The sequence below is a fragment of the Coffea eugenioides genome, chromosome 5, assembly GCF_003713205.1.
Source record: "Coffea eugenioides isolate CCC68of chromosome 5, Ceug_1.0, whole genome shotgun sequence".
In the NCBI taxonomy this organism is placed as follows: Eukaryota; Viridiplantae; Streptophyta; class Magnoliopsida; order Gentianales; family Rubiaceae; genus Coffea; species Coffea eugenioides.
Window position 1 is genome coordinate 47,274,939 of NC_040039.1, and position 23,498 is coordinate 47,298,436.

Genomic DNA, 23,498 nt, shown 5'->3' on the forward strand with positions numbered 1-23,498 from the left:
CTCTCTTTCTCTATCCCTTTGGCTACGTTTGGGTTCAAGTAAATGTTAAAATGGCGGGAGTTTATACTTTAAATAGGCCTCTTAATAATTAATTAATAGGCTCGACTCCGCATCTTTGGCTGTTCAGACCTTAATAGCGCTAATTTTAACCCAAACCAACAATTTTTTTTTTTTTAAAAAAAAAGAGTAACGCCTTGCAAATTATGTACAAAAAAAATATTTATGATGCTCCCTCATTTTGCAAGGGCACTCGTTTTCAGTTTGTGATTATGTGATAAAAGATAGTACGTTTGTGTGTTTGGGTCGAGAAGATTTGAAATAAAATAATTTACTTCACAAATTTCAATCACCTTTTTAACTTTTCAATCACCTTTTTATCTCATATGTATCACATCACAAAAAGTGTTACAATAATTATCTCAAATAAATCATCCAAATAAATTCTTATCCAAACAAGTATGGTGCTATTTTTTGTCCAAGCAAAATATTCAAAAAGTTTTAAAAAAATAGGGCCTCATTAACAAAATAATGTTGTCCTCTCTAAAATTTTTTTAATGTCTCTTTTGAACTTAAGTTGGCCTCTCTTTATAAATTAATAAGTTCATTTTGTGGGTGATTTCATGGTTGACGGTGCATACAAAATTTCGTCACATGAATTTTTCGTCATTTACTTTTAAAAAGATAAAATTATGTTTCTTACAAATTTGAGTCCATAAAATTTGATTCTAACCTAAATTTTCATCACTTTTTACGCTAAATCTATCACATGACCTACATCATAATCATTTTTCAGGAGCAAAAAGATCAGATTATTGTATCATGCTTAATTACATTTCTCATCCTATAAATTACATTTTATCATGCTTAATTTTGAGCCAAATTAATTTACCTCTACTACATTGAACAATAGTGTTGTTTTCTTGAAAAAAAAGAAGGTATAATTAACAGAAGTCATTTTCGGCCAAGCATTGTAGTCATTTTCAGTCCAATCAGTCACAACAGGATAGGTACATAACTCCACAATTTCGCGTTGTCTAATTAACTTTCTAGAATACCGGCCCTGTTTGAAAGCTTGGTTTTTTACCAAGTTTGTATAAAATTAGTTTTTTAACAACTTTTACTACAGGAACCCAAAAAACTTATCAAAGTTTTTAACCTACACACTTCAAAAATATACAAAAAATTTTCCCTTCAATTTTTCTTCTTTTACCTCCCCTACCAACCCACCACATCCTCCGGCACCGGTGACCATCTCCACCACCACTTCCGGCGCCGTCACTATTCCGGCAACCAGTTCCGGCGGTCCTCTTTTTTTTTTTTTTTTTCTCCCCTCCCCCTCCTCTCTTCGACTCTGCCTCCTCCGCCACCCTCCCCCTCCCCGTTTCCCTTTGCCCAAACTGGTCTCTAATGCTCTTTTCCTTTTTTTTTTTTCTGTCTCCCTCCTCCCTCCCCCGCCACCCTCCCCTTCCCCCTCCCCCTTTGACGGATCTGGTCGCGCTACCAGATCGCAAAGGAGGAGAGGAAGGGGGGCTGCGATCTGGTCGCAAGACCAGATCGCAGCTAGGGGAGGGGGAGGGTAGGGGAGGGGAGGGTGGCGGGGGTGGCTGGGGAGGGAAGGGGAAGGGAAGGGGTGGCGGGGGAAGGAAGAGATGGCAGGGAGGGGTGGTGGGGGAAGGAGAGGAGAAGAGAAAAAAGCAAAAAAAAAAAAAAATTTGATTCTCACCTGTTGGTTGCTGCCATGGAGGTACCGGGAGAGGGATCAGGGGAGGGGAGGGGAGGGAGAAGGGGAAGAAATGGACGAAGGAAAAGAAAAAAAAAAGGAAAGAAAAAAAAAGAAAAAAGAAAATGAAAGAAAGAAAATGAAAAGGAAAACAAATTTCATCTTACAAACACCCAAAAAAATTTTTACAAAAGTTTTTCTACAAGTTCTACAGTGACCTACAGTAAAGTTTTATACTAACACCTAAAAAACTCACCTTCCAAACAGGCCCACCATCTCGTGGAATATGAATCTCTATCATGTTCCCCGACCACCTTCATTCATCAATATAATGGGACCCTTGAAAGTTGCTCCGTTGCTTTTGTACGAGTTTTTTATATTGGCTAAAACTTGGGGTAGATTCATTTTCAAAAACGCAATGATTCATATTGTGCCATATTACTCGGTAAATGGTGTAATACAATTTGAGTCATTGAATTTTTGAAAATCGAATCTACTCAGGTACGAGTCTTTTTATATTTTTGTATTTTGAATTGGGATAATTTTAGATAGAAACCTCCTCAGAGGTTTCTGACAATCTCACTCTCCTCCTTTGTGATTTCAAAAATATCACAAACCTCCCCTAAGGTTTAGGATTTTGTAACAAAATCATCTCATGATGTCAAAAGTGAACATAAAAAAGTGTTTTCAGGAAAGAGAGGGAATTTTATTTTCATAAATGCCCTGAGGTACGTGTACAAGTTATATTAGTGAAATAATGAAAACTAATAAAAGCCAAAAATAAATTAGAAACAAGGATAATTTCAGATATAATATGTTATTCATCAATAATATTATATCAAAAGCTTTACTAGATGGTTATTTGTTCCAATTGCATATTAAATTAACCATTAGTGCTTATGAGAGTGCATTAAATATTTAGTAGAGAGACAATTTACTTCAACAAGTAGCATGTATATAAATACTTAGTGAATGTACAATCTGGTTGAAATAATGTACACCATGTTATTGACCAAGTACGATGCATAGAAATTATTGAACATGCAGTTATTTGTTCACATGCATATTGCAATTAGTCATCGCAGCAATATGCATAATGCAATGGTATGTATACATTTGGAATGGTTATTGGTGCTTTGACCCACTTGTGCATCTCCTTATAAGCTGCAATGAGTATGTAATTTTATCTATATGACTAATACTAATTTGCCTATAAACACCTTACACGGGGGTGATCTATGAGTTACAATCAATTTACAAATATACACATTATGTTAGATGTTAGTTACTTGACCGTATATATCTATAAAAGGTCGTGTAATGGTACGCATAAATTTGGCATGGTTAGGTGTTAAAAAAATGTACATCATGTTAGGTGTTAGTTATTTGACTATGTATACATGTAAAAGGGATATTAGATATAGCGTAGAAAAAAGTAATTACGTGAGTTAGAATGTATTTGTCCTGATAATCACGAAATATTAGCTGACTTGTGAGGGTATTTAAGTCTTTTTGACCATGATGATGTAAGAAATGGGAACTAAATTCTGACAGGAGAGATTTGTGATATTTTTGAAACCACAAGGGAAGAAAGTGAGACTATCAGAAACCTCAGGGGAGGTATCTGAAATTATCCCTTTTGAATTTGCACCCCATACACTCTATCATGAGTTTGGGATTCTCCGTAACGAATGTGTTACACTCCTTTAAATTGGTGTAAAATTTGCACAATTTAATGTATTTTTCTACTGAATTGACATAAATTAATATTTTATGTACTTTATACTCTCTTTTTTTTTTTTATATCAAAAACGATATACAAGTCAATCGAATATTGATTTACACTAACTCAACAAAAGGATGCATTTAATATTACTTTTTTTTTTATACACTAATCAAACAATTAATCAGACAGTGTAAAAAAGGTATAACAACCAAATGCGTGAGTGTGACAAGGATCCAGAGCCTCCATCATGTTGGCCAAATAGCATATTTCCTCATTCCTCTTCGTCTTTTGCTTCTTTCATTCATCTTGTATTTTAGTTGTTGTGGCTGAGAAAATTTCTCCATAATAGCAAGTAGGGTTCAAGAATTCAAGATAGCACAAAGCTTTGGGCGGAGAAGATATTCTCAGCACAAATTGCACACTTTTCGCCCCCCCTATCTCATGAAAAGGACTATTGGGACCAAAGCATAATAACGTCGTCGGCATGCCCTAATACTAACTGCATGGTACTAAAATAGATTTTGAGCGGTAAAAATTTAATATCCAGGTAAAATCATTAAAGTTTCTTGGTCCTTTTCCTGTACGACTTAGCATGAAGTGTATTTTTTCGATTTATGCATTAACACTGTCTAGATCAGCCTAAGCTTTTATTTTTGACAGGGCCCTTTTCAGTATTCATATACTTCTGATTTTTTTCCTTACCAAAAATAATTGAATATTCTCTTTACATTCTACTGATTAAACACTAAAAAGTTTTAAGAGGTAGAGGTATTACCGTAGAAAAAATTTATTTTTAAATCAATCAAACAACTATACAAAACTCGCGGATGAAACATTGATTTAGTAATTGAGATTAAAATTTCAAGAATTAGAAATTCCGTAGATTCTACAATCAAATTCCCCCGTCCTCTTCCCGTTTTGTATGTCCCATCCATCCCCTGCTACGGAAAAAAAAAAAAAAACTATACAAATTGTTAGTATAATTTTAACTAGTGGACGGGAACTCGAATCTTGAGGCTTGACTGAGTAAAAGTACCAAAAAGATATTTAGATGCACAAAGCAAAGAAGATCTTTTGATTTTGGTCCTTCAAATGAATAGCAATTGCTGCTACATTTATGAGGTCCTCTGCTTGCTTCCAGTTCCAGCAAGGCGCGTGCCAGCTCAGCGGGTCAGATCCGTACTCGCTCCACGCATTCATAATTTATTAAAGACCCGACACGCATGCAAAGCAACCGCCTTGCCCTGCTCAAAAATCCCCACAAAAATATCACAGAGACAACTACTTTTCCTCTTTCCTTAAACCCCTCTGCCCACTTTCTCCTCCTCAGTCTCTCATTTCCACCCTCCGCCCCTCGTTCGTTCATTTCAACCCAATAATAATAATAATAATAAATAAATAAATAAATAAATAAATAAACAAAAATAAAAAAAGGGAAGATAAAAAGATTGAATTGAATTTCCAAGTGGGTTTTTGAGGTGGAGAGATTTAGGATAGGTAGGATGAAGATTCAGTGCAACGTATGTGAGGTAGCTGAAGCAAGTGTACTGTGCTGTGCTGATGAGGCGGCGCTTTGCTGGGCTTGTGATGAAAAAGTTCATGCTGCTAATAAGCTTGCTAGTAAGCATCAAAGGGTTCCTCTTTCTACCTCTTCTTCTCAGATGCCCAAGTGTGATATCTGCCAGGTTTGATTTCTTTCTTCTTGTTGTGGGTCTTTTTTTTTTTTTTTGGTCTGTTTAATTCAGCTGAATTTGATGAGGATTGTGGTTTTTAGTTGTTAATTTCGTTTTTGGGTATGAAGGGATGCAACTGGAATGTCGAAATTAGCATTTAATTTGATCAGTAGTTGAAACTATCCCGAATGGATAAATTTATTTGATTGGTAAAGTTCTATTTTTTTTTTAAAAAATTATGATATGGTTATTGGACATTTTCCTGCTTTAATATTTTATTTTTGTAAAAAAGTTCTGATGTTTAGTTGTTAATATGTTTCTTGATGTGATGGGATACAATGGGATGCTGAAATTTGTATTTAATTTGATTAGTGGTTGAAATATCTGATGAATAAGATTATTTTACTGCAAAAGTTTTTATTTTTTATTCTCCATTGGTCTTCTCTATGGTTATTATATAGAGGTGAGGTATGACATGTTAATTCATGATTGGTTGAGAAAGTGATGATTTTTCAACCTTATTGTACTTAGCTTGTGGTTGTTATCAAGCGTATGGTACGATTTTTTTGGGTTAATGGTCGGATTGCATGCTGTGTCCTTTAGCTAATCCATTGAGTGGTTAGATTGGTTTTATATATTCTCTTAATGGCTTTCGGGGGTTGGTAGTTGCTGAACTATAAATAGGTGTAAGCTGCCTCTGGTCCCTAACTTTTGCTGTACCTAAATTAGGAACGATATGGGAAATAGATGCTCTATTTTTTTTATGTGGTATTGAAATATTAAGAGGACAGCGATAGACCTGGTACAAGACCTGGTACACCTATAATGGCTTATTTAATTGGGTAAAGGTTGTATATTTTTTTCTTGCCGAGTGTTATGCGTGACGAATCTCTTTCCCTATCTAATGCAACAGTTTTGATATGTTGTGGAAATTATGTGCAAGGCTTTGATATGCGAATTGCTTTGCTTGTTTATACTGAGCTTTACACTGAGGTCTGCCATGTTATTTTATTGTATCAATGTGTCTGTTTCATCAAGACCTTGCTTTTGGCCCACCTTTAAGCATGAGAATTAATAATTTATATAGGTGTAAGCTTTCATCGTCGAGTATTGAATCAATGATTTAGTTTTACTAGGAAGTAGTAGATTGGTTAAGTTTCATTATTTGATTTCTCAGTATCTACATTTTTCATCAAAACAATCAGAGTATTTGTATGTCTCTATTACTTTCTTAACTGCTAAGATTCCTGATGAAAATTAATCCTCTAAATCAACTTAAAAACTGAATGTTAATGAAGAATTTCTTTATTCTGCAGGAGACAGTTGGATACTTCTTTTGTCTAGAGGATCGAGCTTTGCTCTGCAGGAAATGTGATGTTGCCATCCATACAGCCAATACCTATGTTTCCACTCACCAGAGGTTCCTCCTTACTGGAGTAAAAGTAGGGCTTGAACCTGCTGAACCTGGGTCATCATCATTGTCAGGGAATTCTCACTCTGGTGAGAAAATATCAGAACCTGAACTCCGCCCTTCGAGGAGGCCTGCTCCTGTTTCCTCCAGTAGTCAGTATAATAAGGTGTTACCCACCCAGGTCAATGGGGTTGGGGATTTTGTCCCAACAAAGACTCGTTTAACTGGAGGTTCCGCAGCTGGAAGTATTCCACAGTGGCAGTTTGATGAGTTTCTTGGGTTAAATGACTTCAATCAGAGTTACAATTATATTGATAATGGTTCATCTAAGGTATGATTCAGGTCATAATGAGTCTTGTGGCATTTCTTTGATCAACATAGGTGATAGGCTATTTCTATGGCCACTGGCAACGTTCATTTGATTTCTTGATCATACAATTCTCCATAGGGATAATGGATAATTAGTTTCTTACAGAGTATGTATATTACACACAGAGTAATTGTTTATTTGCACTTTGCATATGTCTGTTGTTGCTTGTGTATGAACTTGCTTTCAGTCAAAGGTGAAGTTACTGCATGGAGAACTGGACATGTGTTACAATCTCTTGGAGTGGAACAAACTCCAGTCTTCCTGTATACAGCAGATGTTACATGGCATTGCTTGATATTTACATCACTCAAGAATCTAGTAGGGAACAAAATAAGTATTGCACCCGGTTTTCAAATGTTTGCATGAAACGCAAGGCCTGGGCATGATTCAGAGGATATATGGATTGTCCAAAATGGTGTTCAGAATCCTAGGATTAGCAAATGTGGTTGGATGGGTTTATCACTCAGGTAGAGGTCTAGGCTCAATGTTGGTTTAATTGCTAATCTAGAGGTGCAATGGATTTACTTAAGTTTTCTGGTGCATTAAGTTTCATGGTGCTTGGAAACTAGAGCTTATATCTTACTGCTTGTGCCCTTATGGACTTTTGAGTAAACAATCACATGAACATGCAATCTTTTTCCTTCAACTTGGAAAGACATCGACCAGGGAAAAGAAAGACGCAGAAAGTTAATGAAAGAGGGAAAAGGTTGGAGCCTGGAGGGGTTGGAGAGGCACAGAAATTAACCCTTTGCATGTCTTTCAACAAGTGACCAGTATTTCGTGGTGGTCCTCCCTCATACCCCAAAAAAAAAAAAAAAAGGAAAAAAAAAAGCCCATTTCCCTCATCTTTCTGGAACTTGCAGTTCATGATATATAACCGTTCTTTTAAGGTCAATGATATATAATCGTACTTTTTAATATGTACCCTTCAGCCCTGTGTTTGTTTACTTGCTAGTTCATTTTGGTTTCTTGAATTTTTTGTCAGTTCCTAGTAGGCTGCAATTTCAGGTGTTTAAGGGGCAGAAAGGTTTGGGAATGGCTGATTTGGCTATTCTGTTGACTGACCCAACAAGAGAATTAGGACACACTAGGAGAGGATTTGGAACCCTTTCAGTACATTAATTGTCTGGAGGAATTGAACTTTTATTCCAATGGATATATGTATAGGCCTTGTTTGTTGTTTGTATTTCATTTTTGATGCACCTTTGGAACTGCTCTTTTCTCCTCTCAAATCCCAATTGTAACCTTCATAGACAACATTCTCAACTTACTGTGACCCTGTAGAGGTCTGTAGGGAATAATAGCTGATGCAGGCCCTAATTGCCCCTGTTCTTTCGGTGAATTCTCCCAGGCCGATAGTGGGAAGCTTGGAGGCTCAGATTGCTCCTCAATTTTAAGGGCTGCTGATGAAGAATTAGATGGTGATGATTGTTTAGGTCAGGTACCAGAAGCTTCCTGGGCAGTGCCACAAATTCCATCCCCACCTACTGCCTCTGGACTCTATTGGCAGAAGGCTTATCAGAATCCACCTGACACTGCGGTCTTTGTGCCTGATATATCTGGCTCCCCTATGCAGAACTTGTACAATCATCAGTCACATGGTTCAACCTTCAAAAGGCGAAAGCATTTCTGATGTAGGCGTCCTCTGAATTTTCCTTGCTTTAGGTCATAAAGGATCAAAATTCTCTCATAAGTTGGTGTGTTGTTGTGTTTGAAAGTAGCTTCGTTTCCTTAGATTTAGAGCAGTTATAGTAATTTGTATTTGCTTTTGGTGTCACTCCTACCTTATTGTAAATATATTGTGTTATTGTTCCATTTGGGTGATGTAGGATTGTCAAATTAATACATGAAAATGCTGTGTCTTTAATGTCTCCGAGTGAAATGAGATCTGCGTTGGATATTGACAAGGATGTTTACTTGAATTTCATGACCATTGTGTAGGAAAAATAGCCAAAAACAATGTTAATTAAAACTAATAAAATGAGGTTTGAATCGTGCGTAATAGTACTATTCTAAGAAATTTTTTCAAGAGGTAGAAATGTTTTTCTAGAATTAATCAAGCATTTTTCTTGAAATGTTTTTCGAGGATTAAATAAGTCTTCTTCTTATTATAAACAAGAAGGATCAGAACTAGCAAATGTTACGTAAATTCAACAGATAGTGGAAGAAGAAGAAGAAGAAAGCTGTCAGGAAAGTTTATATTGTCAGCTCCGAGTGTGCTTTCTAAAGTGGAAGTAACTGCTATTTATAGGTTTTAAAAAGTGTACGTTGGAAATGATATGTAAAACGTAAAAGAAAAATTTGAGTGTCCATTTTAAAGTGGGAGTAGCTGCCATTTATAGGGTTCAGAAAGTGTACCGAGAAAAATTTGAGTGTGCTCTTTAAAATGGGAGTAGCTGCTGTTTATAGGGTTCAGAAAGTGTACGTTGAAGAGGATATGTAAAACGTAAAAAAATAATAATAATAAATTTTACTTCTTGCTTGCGGGAAAATTATCTTTGGCCGTATTTAACTCACGTGCAGAGAGGGTGCAAATCCATCAGTTTGTACTAAAACGGCTCAATTCAACTTTTCTCTCATACATGCACGTGAATACATATTAATTACCAATCTAACACAAATTCAATAAAAAAATTAGGCATTATAAAGTGATGAAAAGTCCGTTTGATTTTTTAATGTGGAATAAGATCTTTTAAAATATTCATTTATTTACTGATTACTTCATAATTGTATGGGTAACTTACGAGCATTATATTTGATATGAAAACATATTGGGTCTGTTAGGATAGAGTGTTATTTGAAATAATTACTGTACCATTTTTTATGATATGATGTATGTGAGATAAAAAAGTGAGTTGAAAAATACGTTTATGATACAAGTGAAATATCATTTAAAAAAATGGGGTATCCAAACAAAGCCAATGTTTGTTTGGATACGATCTTATTTGCAAAAATTTTTTTACTTACATCATAAACAAGTTTTTTAAACATATTTTTATATTCTCAATTATTTTTTTTCTCACAGCATTATTTCAAATAATCTCTGTCCAAAGACACTTTTTTTGGGAAAAAAAAGGGTTATGTGAGGAGAAAGGATTATGTCAGAAGCTGACACTTGTCTGCTGGATGAGTTCCCCATGTTTGAATTTATGTCACATTTGAAGGATCTTTAATGGTGAATGAATAATATTTAGTTTGGGTTTCCTCCGTGGAGTACTAGCGGTCCTGAAAAATGGATGATGAACATAATTCTCTGCAAGTTGGTATCGCGGAGATGAAATTTTCCGTGAAACATCAGGGGATTATCTACTTTGTGGGCTATCTTATCCTCTTCTTTTCTCGAAAGATGCAGAGAGAGAGCAGCAAAAGAGTACCTGTTCTGTAATTATACGTCATCATCTTCTTTATTTGTGGCTTCTAAGTTTAACAGCAAAAGGCTGTGGTGGCAGCTCGTCTTAAGCCAAATATATGGTCTCCGGCCAGTGAAATTAGTAATGCAGGGAGCACCTCTCTCCCCTGTGAAAAAACTGCACAGTGAAAGCTTCTGCTGTCCTTCCCCTTCCCCCCAAAAAAAAAAAAATTGTTTGGATTGTATTTTTCGTCATTTTTCATGGAAAAATTACTGTAGCGATTTGATATATGTGAGGGAAAAAGGTGATAGGGAGATGTGATCACGAAAAACGACAATATTTTCCGACTGAAACAAGCAATCCAAACACAACCTAGAAGCTACTTCGGGAGTTTAGAATGGAAAAAAGAAAAAAAAAAAGATAAAGAATAAGTCAGAAAAGAAAAGAAAGGAAGGTAAAGAATCCAAGTTTTTAAGTTGTTTGGGAGTTTTAAAAAGAAAAGAAAGTAAATGATTTCTTTTTTTTTTTTTGGGAATTGAAGAAAAATGAAAAAAATATATACTCAAATAAGTTATTTTACAAATATGCCCTTCTTATAAACAAATGTGAATTAAGTAACCTAATGGAGATTTGGCCGTTTGTAATGGTGGGATTCATCGGAGTTTAAAATTTTTTTGTATCACGATTTTAAGGGTAATATTTGTTATATTCGAAAATTCACTTAAAGCTTACGTGTCTTCCTTTCTTTTTCACCCAACTTTGGGGAAAAAGTTTTCAAAGAGATTAAGGAAAGTCAGATCTTTCCTAGTCTTTTCTTTTCTTTTTCATTTTTACTCTCAAATAATTCGAAAAAGTTTCATATCTTTTCAAAACTTTTTCTTTCTACTCCTTTCCTTCCTCCCAAGCTAGCGGTAAAGCAAAGCAACATGCATATGCCCCCCTCAAAATTTTCATTTTGTAGGTTTAGAGAATAATCATCCAACAAAATTACTTGATAAAATAGAGGTGTAATACAGAGATCACACAGCTACTACCGGAAATAAAAGCTATGTTTTCCGTCATCAAATTTAGCAAGCTTATGGTCCAAATGCGAATCTTGTCTAGCCGAAAAAAGAGATTGGCTTCCAATTTCTACTAGGACTCTTATATATTTGAAAACAAGATTCCACACTAATAGACTATGATTAACTCTTGTTTTTCTGCACTTAATCCAAATCTTGTTTTTGATTTTAGTTGCCTTCGGTTTTGTCTTGATCAGCACTGTTACTGCTGCTTGCACTTCCTTTTACTTCCTTGTGCATGAGCTTCAACACTCTCTCATAAGCTCCAAGGGCCAATTCTAGTGTATCAATGGATCTTTTCCTGTCCACTACTGAAACTGCCAAATGCTCTTCCATTTCCTTCATCTCCGTGATTGGAACATACAGGTCCTTCTTACCAGAGAAGCCCAAATCCCATCTACCAAAACCAGCAACACTTTTTCTCATCCTAGCCAAAGCTGCACTGACATGACCATTTAGTCCTGCGGCTACTGCCATCACATTGCTGATGCTTCCCGTTTTCTCTTGATCAACAACTTTGATCAAATCTCCTCGTCCCACGTCCCAAAAGCAAAGATTTCCATCTTCTGATGCTGTAACAAGATTCTTTCCCCAGTTCATTGTGGCCATGGATGTGATTGCATCATCATGCTGCCTCTTCCAAGTGATCAATTGAGGTCCTTGTTTCATCATCATTCTGGATCTCACCTTAAGTGCACATTTGTACACCAATCCATCTGATCCTGCACCATAGAACTCTGACTCCAGGGGGTCTACTTTCACCTCCCATATTGTACATGGAAATGTAATTGAACGGAGAGGTGATGTGTGCATGAGGCCCCAGAACTTGCATGTGCAATCTGACGAGCACGAAATTATGGTGCAATTGCATCCGCCGGTGCCTGTTGTGATGGTCGTTACTGAAGATTGATGGCCAACGAATCTTTGCAGTGGTGGCGAATAGCTTGAACTTCTGGAAGAAAATGAATCCACAAGCTGATGTATAAGGAACACCGCAATGGTTCCGTCATCACTGCCTGAGAAAAGAAGTGATCCATCGTCATTGATTTCCAGGCAGGTTATGGCTTTGGAGTGGGCAGCAACAGACAGAATTATATCTCCTGAAGGGAGTGAGATTGAGTGTACATGACCAGATACACCACCAGCAAAGAGATACGATCCGTCTCGAGTAGCAACAAGGGGTGCAACAGGTTCAGGCATGGGGAGTTGATGGAAGGGAGCGGAGTACCACCAGTGATAGAGGTGAACTGAGCCAAGGCCAGTTTCTGAACAAACATGAGAAGCAGCAATCAGCTTCTTACCGATCATGGTTAGCCCTTTACGAGGCGTTCTACTGCCATTGTACTGACCCAGGCTAGAACCTGAGTAAGCATCATAAGCAGTGATTCGACCATCAGGGGAGCTAGTAAGGACAAACTCTTGCACAAATGATGCCATTTTCAGGCCGGAAACTCGAATGAAGAGTGTGAGCTTAACACGAGAAGGGCATGCTTCTAATAGCTTTTACACATGTAGCTGCTGGAAACTGGTCTTAGAAAAGGAGTTGGCTCTCTACTCAAACTGTTTTAATATACTCTAACAAAGTGGCAATGTAAAGGGCAATTCATCTGTTATCGTTTGGCAAAAAAAAAAAAAAAAAAAAGTAAAGGGCAATTACTGGTTGATTTAAACAAACTGTCCAATATAGTATATTTTGTTGACAGACACATAATCATCCAGATGGAACTTCCAGGCCTGTCGAATAAGAGTTACATGAAACTGCCTTCTGTCTGAAGTCAACCTTTAGTTTTCTTGCGTCATCGTGTTTCATCATGCTAATGTATGCATTTCTGCTTTTTCTTGATCAGCCCTTAGCATTTTGATTAATGACAGTATTTACCTCCTTTTCCTTCGCATATTGCAAAACTACGCCTTGACAATTCTTCGAATTTGCAATGAAGAAAATTATGGACCTTGCAGCCAGATTTGCAAAACGTATTAATTGAAGAAAGGACTTGTCACAAAAATCTGATTCTTACAAAGATGTCAAGCTGATGCCTTAGCTACGTCAGGCTATCTTTTCTGTTCAAGAAAAAGAGTACATTAAAATACCCACTAGTTGAGAACTTGAGATCAAGAAACCACTTAGCAGGTATTCAAAAAGAGCACTGGACAATCGCCAGATCCAACCAATACTCTGCATCTTTTTAAGTAATCGACAAATTGTTAATGCCTCTAATAGAATATTTTTAGTAACGGAAATTAAATAAAAAGACAAAAAAAAAAGGGTCCAATTCCAGGCTCAAATTTGTCCTCTAATGCTGCATTTTCTTAATCAGCATGCACTGTTGAAACTCTTCTTGATTATAAAGTTTACCATATGAACCCAATCATTGAAAAGCACGAAAAAATGTATCAAAGCAAGAGAATAAGTTAAAAATGTTTTCTTGCCAATCATCTAGCACATAGTCGATGCTAATAACAGAGCATGAAAGTACATAAAATTAGTTAATGATTAGTTCCACTAAAGTTTACAGGCTGGAAAATTTTCTACAAGCGGTGAAGAATGACGTACAACGAATTCAGAAGAAAAGGTTCAGACACTTGCACTAAATAAAGAGATTGGGTTAATCACTACGTTGTATCTCAGGGGTCACTCATCGAGGATGTGTTTCTCATTAGAATTCACAATAGCAGGCTACATCCTGGAGTTGCCCTCAATGGCGTCCAGTGTTGAATCTGCTTTCTTCCATGCACGATTGCTTGTTGCTGACACAAGCAGTAACTGGCTTGAAATCATATGCCCATGCTTCCTAATGATGGTGTATCTATGAACTATTTTCGGTAAATTTGCTACTTTTGGAGTATGAGTTGCTGCATTAGGACTGCCAGAATGCTGCCCAAGGATATGTTGATGATGTTGACAGCATCATTGTTAAGCTGCAAACCGGCGAAAGGGAGGAAGGCGATTAAGTTAAGCAAAGGAATGGGACAGTTTGTAGACATAGATCAAACACACAAGGGAGAAGCAATCCCCTAGGGAGAAGTGGGACGAGGGAAGGGAGAGGGGTTGGGTGCTGCAGAATCTTATTGTGACAACAGAATTTTCAAGATAGCACCTACCCATTTGAATCCTTCTTTTCCTTGGAATTCTGCACCAATAAAACTCTCTCCAAGATTAGCAATCTGGGAAGCTACTACACATATAATGGCCTCGGATGGTTTAATCTGTAAAAGAGAAATTTTCTTAGTGAGAGCATGCAGTGCGTTCACTTACATAGACCACTAACAGAAGTAATCATGTTCCTCATATGATGAAAAGCACAATTCCTCAGCATTATTGCTACTTCAATCTGCATAATCGAGGTGTAATTAGTTCCCCCTGACACCTTCATAATATAACACACGCCTATATATGTGATGCGCATCCTCAATCCAACCCACATTCAACAAAAAAGCAGAGCACATTGCGAGTAAACTCCAAATACCTGGACAGTCCATTTGATTCTATTGTATCAACCGTTGCCTGTATTTTATACTCCATTAATGCGTGTGTGGTCTAAAGAAGACAAAAGGACTTCTAGGTTACAAATTTAGCATAAAGTAAATTGACAGAGAATGCCAAACGAAGAAGAATCCGATGGAAATGACATACATTACCCATTAGACAACCAACTGAAGCAAGAAGAATTGAAGCCAGTAGTCCAGCCAATGTTCCTTCAACACTCACAGCACCTTCTGTTCCTCTAGGTACCACCTTAAACGTAGTGACCAAATATCTGCAATTCAAGGATTGACAGTTGAAACATGAGAGCAAGGAAAACATACATCCTAAAAAGCCATGACTTCTAATCCAGAATAACTCTTCATCTCCCCTCTAAGATAAATGCAGATCTTTTAGATGGACACATCTGGTGAAGAACATACACCAAAAGCAAGCTTTGATTACCTAAACGATTAAATTTAGGTGAAATGAAACAAAAGGAATTAGGAAATAAAAAGTCAAATTTATTCATGCATAAATTGACATGTGTTTCTTCTTTTTCCCCTTTTCAGTTGGTTTCTTCCTGTAGGAAACTAGGAGAACTCAATGAAAAATAAGAGACAGTACTCACGTTGTTCTGCCATACGCCTTCCCTATCTCACTTGATACGGTGTCACTCAACTTTGTACAGAAACTAGCAACAAATCCAAGCAACCATAGCGGGGAAAATGCCTTTCCTCCTATCCTATAAATCGATAAGACAGCACAAACACATCCAGCTGCACTAGAACCAATCACACTGCCAGGTCCTCTCCTTCCCTTTCTCTTCTCAGCAACTCCTTGAGCCTCCTTTTGAGCCATTTTCACCTTTGTTGCAGCAGTGCCCTGACAAACTTATATTCATAAATCTACTTTCTTGTAGTAGCACGAATACATGATTGATTCCTGATCAAGTTCTCAAATATTTCTACTTTCTATCCAGTCCCACATACTTGTATGCGTTGAAACAGTTTTAAACAACACAACAACAAAAAGACTGATTTACACACTAATGAATAACAGATAAGAAAATCAAAGTACCAGAAAAATGTCCTTTCTATATGCAATCGATGGATCAAGGATTAGCATTAATTGGTTTATATTAATTTTTTAAGGATGATAGCCTATTCATAACTGCATAAATTCCTTTTAATGGAAATCGCAATCCAAAACCAGGTGTAATCTAACTTAAGCATTAAACGAAAAACCTCCAAGAACACTCATCAACTCGGCAGCATAAAGATCAATAAAGATTTGCTTTTTACTCACAAGAACAGAAAATGGAGCCAATCCAAAACTAGTTATACTCATATCAAATTTAAAGAAATCCCGTTACCATAATCAACTTAACTGCATCTTCATGAAATATCGAATAAGATTTGATTTTGACTCACAATAACAAAATACGAAGCAACAAGGAAGAACCCTGATGGGCCAAAAGCGCGCCATGTGAGAGTGCCAAGCAAGAAAGCAGCTGCAATGCCAGATAGAGACAAACCAGAGACCAGAATTGGACTGCCCAGAATAAAGATTAGGAGATTACTCAGCAGAGAAGATTGCCATGTTGGTGGCGAAGATTGGACCAATTTAATTGCCTGTTGTACTAGGCTTAGATCGGTGGCCGCAGCTAATGGTGTGGTAAGCATTTTTTTGGGCGTTTTTGGTCTGGGATTCAGGGAGAAAGTAGAGGGTTTAAAGGGTATTGGGAGATGAGTTGGAAATGCTGTGATTTTGGGTTTTTGAGGGTGAAGGAACGGTGGAGATGGTGGTGATGATGGGAAACTTAAGAAGGTTGACAAAGGAATTGCCATTCCTTAAGAAGATTCATACACTTTGGGACTGTGGACTTGGAGTGGCTGACTGAAGTTGGAAAAGAAGATGCCAAAAGTGCTTAGGAAGGAATTACTCATTAAAGAAAATATAGGGGCAGTATTGCCTAACAAAAACTTTCTGGCAGTACAGAAGTAAATGTACTAAAATCAGCATTCTCTGCATCCATACTAGTGTATTTGGGTAATAGATTATTTAGAATAAAATTTTTTAAAAATATTATATTATTTTTTTAATAAAATATATGTAAATAAAAAATAATTAAAAAATATGTCGATAATACAAATAAATATATTTTTACAAATAATTGCAGCCGAAATGGTTTGTTCATAATTTTGGTTCATGACTTCACTCGAGCACGTAAAGGACTTGAAATACCAGTACAACAACAACTAAAATGATAGTCTAATAATCTAATCAACTTTTATTGTTCTTTATGGTGTTTCCCTTTTTTTTTTTTTAAGATTTAGGCAAATGAAGATGTTAGTATCCTTATAAAACTATTAATATTTCTTTTTTCCTTTTTTTTAAGTGCACAAAGGACCTAATGATGATTCGTTAAGTAAGTACAAAACTTGACATAATAATGCCATTCAAATTACAGCCTAACAAGCCTCTAATTTCAGTTGATGATAGTTCCTCAATAATTAATCAAATTACAAATTTTGTCCAGTTTGTAGAACTATCAATGAGGTGTTATTCATAAATTCAATTCATTCCACTTTTTTGGGATGACATTGGCTTGATGAGTAAATACTTAATAGTGAAATTATTTTTCCAATTGAATATGAAATTTAAATACTTGAGTATTGATTAAAAGAAAAGAGTATAGTATGTCGTAATCATCATGATGTGTGCTACATAGATGATTAATAAAATACTGAATTATAAAGAGAGAATATGATGATTAATAGAATACTCAATTATAAAGAGAGAATACATAGCTCTTTTAATAAATTATGAAATTCTAATACATTGTATCATTGCATGTAATGGGGCGAATACGTAATTAAAGGGTTAATGTATTTGAATTTTCTGAAACATATTTTTTATAGAAAAGATATTTTATTACTCAAAATCCAAAAAATCGTCCAACATAATTTATTTGACAATGATGAGAAGAGAGTCAAAGGGATTCGACAGAGATTTTGGCATAACAAATCTCTTTGTGATGCAAAATCACATTTTGATCTCTTTAACTCAACAACAAATTAACAACGCCAAAAAAATAAATAAATACTAAAATAAAAAACAAACGACAGAAAATGAGATAAAAAGAAAAGAGAAAAAGCAAAAGTCCTTTTGCTCCCTATCTTATCTTCACCTCTCTATCGCGACTCTCTGCTAGTACTTCCCGCAGAGCTCTGCAAAGGCCAAATAGGAAGAAGTAGAGTCCATTTTCAGCAAAAATGGCAATACAATGTTCTACATCTTCTCTGTTTCTTAGCTCCTCTTCGCCAGTGGCCTTTTCTTCTTCTTCTTCTTCTTCTTCTTCTGTAAAGAAGAGCCCTTTTCTGGGATTCTCAATTTCTGCCGCCTTATCATCAACAAGGCCGTCCCTCATCAGAACCAAACCAAATGCTCTTGTCCGCTGCCAAAGTAAAGATGCTGCTGTTCACATCCCTGTGGACCAGAGATGGATGTTTGAAGAATCTGAAATTAATGGCCCTGTAAAAATTCTTCCTTGCCATTTTAATTATGTAAAAAAGATTTTATCTTTTCATCATCAGGGTGTTTGCTGGAAAGAGATGGAAACTCCAATTGAATTCCTTTTGCACCTCAAGATTGAGCTTTTTTTTTTTTCCCTTAATTTTTATGGTTCTATCATTCTTTGGAAACATGATATTAGTCTGGGTTTTCTCTCGCTGCTATTTTGATTAGCTTTGTGGCTATAAGCTGCGAAAATGCTGATGTAGAACTTGCTTGTTAGGAGGCAACAGTGATTAAGTGAGATGAGTAAATTTCTAGCTGTTGTGCAGCAATGAGATGTTACCACATTTTTTAGTATTTTAAAAATCTGCAACTTTTAAGTTGTTTTAGGGACGATATAGATGGTGGATAATTGGATAAACTCAGTCTGGAGAGTGATTTCTGAGACTCGTATTTTGCACTGGGTATAGAATCCCTTGTTCGATTCGTGTATTGAGGAAGTTAAATGCCAAAAGTTAGTTTAATTACCAGGAAATAGAAAAGATGTATCTCATCAACTGTCGCATTTCTGCTAGATGACATTTTCCTGGTAGAAACTTGGGATGTTTATGTACGAAGATTTGCAGCTTGCACCTTCTTATATGGGAAGGACCTTGGAAGTTATTATAGCACCATTTGGAAGTAGGGAGTTTTGTTTTCTCCTGTGCCCGTATCTATCGAACTTTACTAGCTATGGGAAAGACATTCAACAATCTAATGAAGAAGTAAAAAGAAGAGAACTATGCTCCACCTTGGCACCATTATGGTAATTATCGTTCAGCATGCGATTTCAGGACCATATTGGGTAAATTTCAGTCCAATTTTTTGCCGCATTCGAATTAGTACGTTACTGAGAAAGCTCCACTCTTTTGTTTACTGTCTAAAGAGAATGGCTTCCTTGCAATTAGAACTTGATTCCATAATATGTGATATTGACTGTTTTCGAAGTCATATACTTGGTCTCTCATCTTGACTCACTAAGTAGGCATCATTCGTTTCTTTAATGATTCTCCATTGATCGTGTGTCTTCTTATAGATTTTCTCACTTGCAAATTGGTATTGGAAGTACTGGGTGAAAAGTGTTAATATTTCATCTACATATGTGCCTTTCTGATGCAGTGTGATTGTTGATTCTGTAGGGAAGAGCATATAGATGTCCCATGTCTAGCTGAACTGAGAATTTGATAACCATTTGTTCTCTTTCTACTTGTCCAGGATATTTGGAACACAACATGGTATCCCAAAGCTGCAGATCATGTAAATACTGATAAACCCTGGTACATCGTTGACGCGACTGATAAAATTCTTGGCAGATTAGCTTCAACTATAGCTATCTATATCAGAGGGAAGAATCTAGTAACTTATACTCCTAGTGTGGACATGGGAGCCTTTGTCATAGTGGTATGCTTTCTTTATACTCTGGAGTTTCTGTGTGTTTTAAGTTCTTCTAATTCTTGGCCACCAACCTCTTTCTGGTGTGGGTTGTCATGGAAAACTCCTGGTTTTTCCCATATGTACATTAAGTTATAGAATGATCCTTGCATGTTTCTCATTCTATTTTGAACATTTTTTCTTTCTTCAGTACTTTCTCAATACTGTGCTTAGTCAAACTAAAGCATTATATTTGGGAAAACTAAAGGTGATGGAAGCAAGGGATTCTTCTGGCTGCTTGAAATGGTGTTGGGGAAGAGGCTGTCTTTTCCCCCAAATTTCTATCCAGGACAAAGCATGTGTCGCCTATATGGCTGATTTTTTTTAGTCTGTACTGGGATATGTTTTCTCCTGTAATTTCGTGTAACTTTCCACATTTTGACATAGTTGTTTAATGTCTTTGAATTGTCTCCAAGGACATTACTATGATGGCTTAACCTGAATGCCTTGCCTTATTCTTTCAAGTGAGCACTTATGCTCTATTTATATGTCAAAGGTTAATGCTGAAAAGGTAGCCGTATCTGGCAAGAAGAGGAACCAAAAGCTTTACAGAAGGCATTCAGGGAGACCTGGTGGGATGACAGTGGAAACCTTTGATCAGCTTCAAAAGAGAATTCCTGAAAGAATCATTGAGCATGCAGTCCGTGGCATGCTTCCAAAAGGGCGGGTGAGTAACTGCGCTCAATATAAAGTTCACAGATAACAATCACTTGTTGCTTATCCCATCTTATGTGTGCCATTAATTATTCACATTCTTTGTTCTATATGCAGCTCGGAAGAGCATTATTCAATCATCTGAAAGTATATAAAGGCCCAAACCATCCTCACGAGGCACAAAAACCCATTGACTTGCCCATAAGGGACAAAAGGATACAGAAGTAGATAGTATCCAAATCTATTAGGAGATCAGCTGTCAGTTTACCTTCTACTTCTTTTGGTTCAGCATCACTCGTCAGTTCTATCTGAAGCATCTAATTAAAATTTCACCTTTTTTGGAGGTCATTTTGTAGGTTTCATTTGTCCAACTGATGTATTAACCAGATTCAATTGTGTACTCATACAGCATACTTCTCTTAATTAGCTTCGAAGCTTTGAGAGAGATTCTCTAAAAACCAAAGTCTGTTGGCTATTTGCATCATGACACGTGGGTAAAATCACGTCAAGGAGTTAATATCAACAGTTCAATTTCATTCTGCAATGATTTTCCCTTTCTTTATCAGGTGATGAAGGAAAAGATAAACAGCTTTGATGATATCTGTTAAGTTTAATAAAATTCATATGCAAAGCGGACAGGATGGCCAAATATTTATTCCTATCATACAGGGAGCTCGTTCTATTTTGCGTGAGAAGTTATTCCGGTTCTGTCAGTGATCGAAAACTAGATGCCAACTGAAAACCATGTTGCCTTTACCCTTTTCTCACGAATCAAACGAGTTAATGGCATGCCGAAATGTGTATTACTGTAGGTTCAAGATTTTCGCGCAAAGTGAGTTGCACTATTAGTTTGGTATACTAGGATGTTTTAGGAAAATTTACACTTAGCTCTCTAGCAGCATTGCGTACAGGAGTTCATTCCAGGTATCTGGAACTCCAGCAAGGCACCAATGACTACAATCAAGAGCCCCATCTGCATAGTTTGATGGATGTCCATCCTTTCTTAATTGAGTAAGCAATGTTATATCTAGCAGGTAGACCGGCTTGGTCATGTTACCTAGTACATCCTTAACCACTGCTTCCCCTGGATAATGTTGGCCTGGGTAGTCTGCTCCTTCTACTGCCTTAGTTTGTCCCCTGCAGTCCTGCACTGCTGGTTCATTCCATTCACTCCCACTGGATATAATTCCCAGCAACAAGTCAGAAACATATTCTGAAAAATGTTAAAACTAAGACAAGCCAAATATTTTACAAGGAGGAGTATTGAAGCTTACTGATTGTGAACAGCAGAAATTCCTTGGAAGAAAACTTTAGTTTTGCCAGGATCTATATTGGAATCGACCCACTTGGCCCATGTTGTCAAGGCAATCCTGTATGCCTCCATGCGATCCATGTCCTTAATCAGATTCTCACCAATTTGAAAATAGTTCCATCTGTAACAAAGAATCAAGGCACTCGAATTAAGATTTCCCTGTTTCATCGGATTTAAAAGTCGTTTTCAATAATTCCAGTCGAATATAAAACTGTACGTTTGAAGTCTTCCTGTGTGTATCCACCAGTGGTAGCTGTTGAAAATCAGAATGTCAACCCCTTTCCAGTGCTGAGTTCTACTTAAGAATCAAGCTTTAGAACAAGGCCTACTCCTCTACCACCAAATCCACCAAAAATCCATTCTTCAAGAACGCTGTCGACAGCCCATATTCCTTCCACAAGTAAAAACAGAGTATCAGCGAAAATGGGGCTAAAATCTCATGCCAAGTTAAGATGAGTGAACTTCATCAGATTATATTGCTCTTTCCACAGTAAGTTGCCAACCTACCGGAAAAGAAAGATTTAAGAGTGCTCCTCCACCAGATCTCACTAAGGTATAATTAGAACTCGGGACTGCAAAATGCAGCATGCAGGCTAGTGACTGCCACTGGTTATTGCTTAAAGAGTCCCCCACAAACATAATTTTCTGACCCCTGAACTTTTGCAGAAAGTTTTGACCATCAAACCTGTGCCAAGTTGTCCTCATCATCATTATCAGCCCAACAAACAAAAACGCCATAGCAAGATATACTATTAACAAAAAAAAAATAAATAAAAATTTCACAAGCATCCCTCTTCAAATGTTAGCAGATTGACATTAAGAAACAACAGAGGAAAAACTTCAGCAGCTTTTGGAGAAAAGGACAGAAAGAAACAAAAAGAGAACAAAGTTTCACGTTCTTGAACTTCTGGAATGTGGGGCATGAAAGATATTAGCAAATACAGCTAAACTACATGCAATCAATCTTGGCAGCTTAAATGGATATATTCAATTACCTTGGAAGCTCACAACCAATCGGATTCCATCTGTACTCTAGGTACATACTATCAGGTCTGCCATTTTTCTGGCAATTGAGCCCAGGATCGATGAAGGGGCAGCTCAATGCATCATAATAAAGCGGGTATGAATCATCAAGAACCCAACTTCCCTTGAAAAGATCACAGCTTTCTGACTGTGTTCCTTGTTCATCTTCACATTCCACATTTGATTGGTTAGACAGAAATGTAACAAGGCAAAGAAGTACCACAATTTTGCAGCGAGAAGCATGTGTACCCATTTCGGTAAAGTTTGTCCTTTATGGAGGGAGAGTTAAATTCTGACGGAGTAACGAAACTTTATTATTATTATTATTAAAATAAGTAGCAGCAATTAAGGCATCTCCTAAATGCCAAGTGTTTACAGGGTGTGGAAGTTTGTTCTTAGTAGTATGTCCTTTACAGTTTCCTAGGAGGCTTGGATGCCATGCAGCTTACAAAAATAGATTGTGGACGTTATGTGGCATGTTTCTATTAGCAATAATTCAAGGAAACCTGAGCTTTCATCCATTTAATAATGAATAACAAACAATTCATCATTGAGATAGTATCAATTAAATATTAGGAAGTGATCACTTTCCATTGATGCAAATGACTGAAAAAATGTACAGAGCAGATCCAGTGGTTATCTATCTAGAAGGGGCATTTTGCCTTATTCAAGTGTCAAACTTCTTGTAATGAACTTTTCCAGTAAGATGGATTTCATTTCATCTACTAACTTCTTGCTTTTATTAG

General features: G+C 36.7%; 5 protein-coding genes across 6 annotated transcripts; 2 read left to right on the forward strand and 3 right to left on the reverse strand.

Annotated features, from left to right (window-relative positions):
- The first annotated feature begins 4,701 nt into the window (after positions 1–4,701).
- On the forward strand, positions 4,702–8,804 carry LOC113772412 (B-box zinc finger protein 22). Its single transcript, XM_027317003.1, has 3 exons — positions 4,702–5,131; positions 6,436–6,861; positions 8,252–8,804. The coding sequence occupies exons 1-3, from the start codon at positions 4,949–4,951 to the stop codon at positions 8,531–8,533; spliced, it is 891 nt and encodes a 296-aa protein (XP_027172804.1). The 5' UTR covers positions 4,702–4,948; the 3' UTR covers positions 8,534–8,804.
- A 2,675-nt stretch (positions 8,805–11,479) lies between these two features.
- Positions 11,480–12,748, reverse strand: LOC113771891 (protein ROOT INITIATION DEFECTIVE 3-like). The gene has a single exon (XM_027316439.1). The coding sequence runs from the start codon at positions 12,746–12,748 to the stop codon at positions 11,480–11,482; it is 1,269 nt and encodes a 422-aa protein (XP_027172240.1).
- A 971-nt stretch (positions 12,749–13,719) lies between these two features.
- Positions 13,720–16,693, reverse strand: LOC113770103 (protein VTE6, chloroplastic). Of its 2 annotated transcripts, XR_003468393.1 has the most exons (6): positions 16,208–16,693; positions 15,406–15,659; positions 14,946–15,069; positions 14,779–14,849; positions 14,414–14,518; positions 14,139–14,230 (listed from the first exon to the last, which is right to left on the reverse strand). XR_003468393.1 is itself a non-coding variant. In XM_027314464.1 (5 exons), the coding sequence occupies exons 1-5, from the start codon at positions 16,622–16,624 to the stop codon at positions 14,144–14,146; spliced, it is 987 nt and encodes a 328-aa protein (XP_027170265.1). In that variant the 5' UTR covers positions 16,625–16,693; the 3' UTR covers positions 13,720–14,143. The 2 variants fall into 2 exon arrangements, 1 of the variants encoding a protein (XP_027170265.1); XM_027314464.1 differs by lacking the exon at positions 14,779–14,849 and having other exon boundaries at positions 13,720–14,230.
- Positions 16,694–17,943: 1,250 nt separating this feature from the next.
- Positions 17,944–20,940, forward strand: LOC113770104 (50S ribosomal protein L13, chloroplastic-like). The gene is made up of 4 exons (XM_027314465.1): positions 17,944–18,313; positions 19,548–19,733; positions 20,260–20,430; positions 20,535–20,940. Exons 1-4 carry the CDS (start codon positions 18,053–18,055, stop codon positions 20,643–20,645), a joined length of 729 nt encoding a protein of 242 aa, XP_027170266.1. The 5' UTR covers positions 17,944–18,052; the 3' UTR covers positions 20,646–20,940.
- A 361-nt stretch (positions 20,941–21,301) lies between these two features.
- Positions 21,302–23,005, reverse strand: LOC113771892 (protein trichome birefringence-like 42). The gene is given in 7 exon segments (XM_027316440.1): positions 21,302–21,593; positions 21,692–21,850; positions 21,947–22,034; positions 22,037–22,057; positions 22,060–22,120; positions 22,237–22,414; positions 22,725–23,005. Coding segments are annotated over 7 exon segments (1,080 nt in total).
- Between the last annotated feature and the right edge of the window lie 493 nt (positions 23,006–23,498).

Coding starts and splice junctions, on each gene's coding strand:
- LOC113772412 (XM_027317003.1), top strand. CDS start 4,949: ATGAAGATTCAGTGCAACGTATGTGAGGTAGCTGAAGCAAGTGTACTG. Junction 5,132..6,435: donor CCAAGTGTGATATCTGCCAG/GTTTGATTTCTT, acceptor TTTATTCTGCAG/GAGACAGTTGGATACTTCTT. Junction 6,862..8,251: donor TTGATAATGGTTCATCTAAG/GTATGATTCAGG, acceptor GAATTCTCCCAG/GCCGATAGTGGGAAGCTTGG.
- LOC113771891 (XM_027316439.1), bottom strand. CDS start 12,748: ATGGCATCATTTGTGCAAGAGTTTGTCCTTACTAGCTCCCCTGATGGT.
- LOC113770103 (XM_027314464.1), bottom strand. CDS start 16,624: ATGGCAATTCCTTTGTCAACCTTCTTAAGTTTCCCATCATCACCACCA. Junction 15,660..16,207: donor TTGCTTCGTATTTTGTTATT/GTGAGTCAAAAT, acceptor TAAGTTTGTCAG/GGCACTGCTGCAACAAAGGT. Junction 14,519..14,945: donor TTGGTTGTCTAATGGGTAAT/GTATGTCATTTC, acceptor TCTCTTTTACAG/ATTAAACCATCCGAGGCCAT.
- LOC113770104 (XM_027314465.1), top strand. CDS start 18,053: ATGGCAATACAATGTTCTACATCTTCTCTGTTTCTTAGCTCCTCTTCG. Junction 18,314..19,547: donor AATCTGAAATTAATGGCCCT/GTAAAAATTCTT, acceptor CTACTTGTCCAG/GATATTTGGAACACAACATG. Junction 20,431..20,534: donor GCATGCTTCCAAAAGGGCGG/GTGAGTAACTGC, acceptor TTCTATATGCAG/CTCGGAAGAGCATTATTCAA.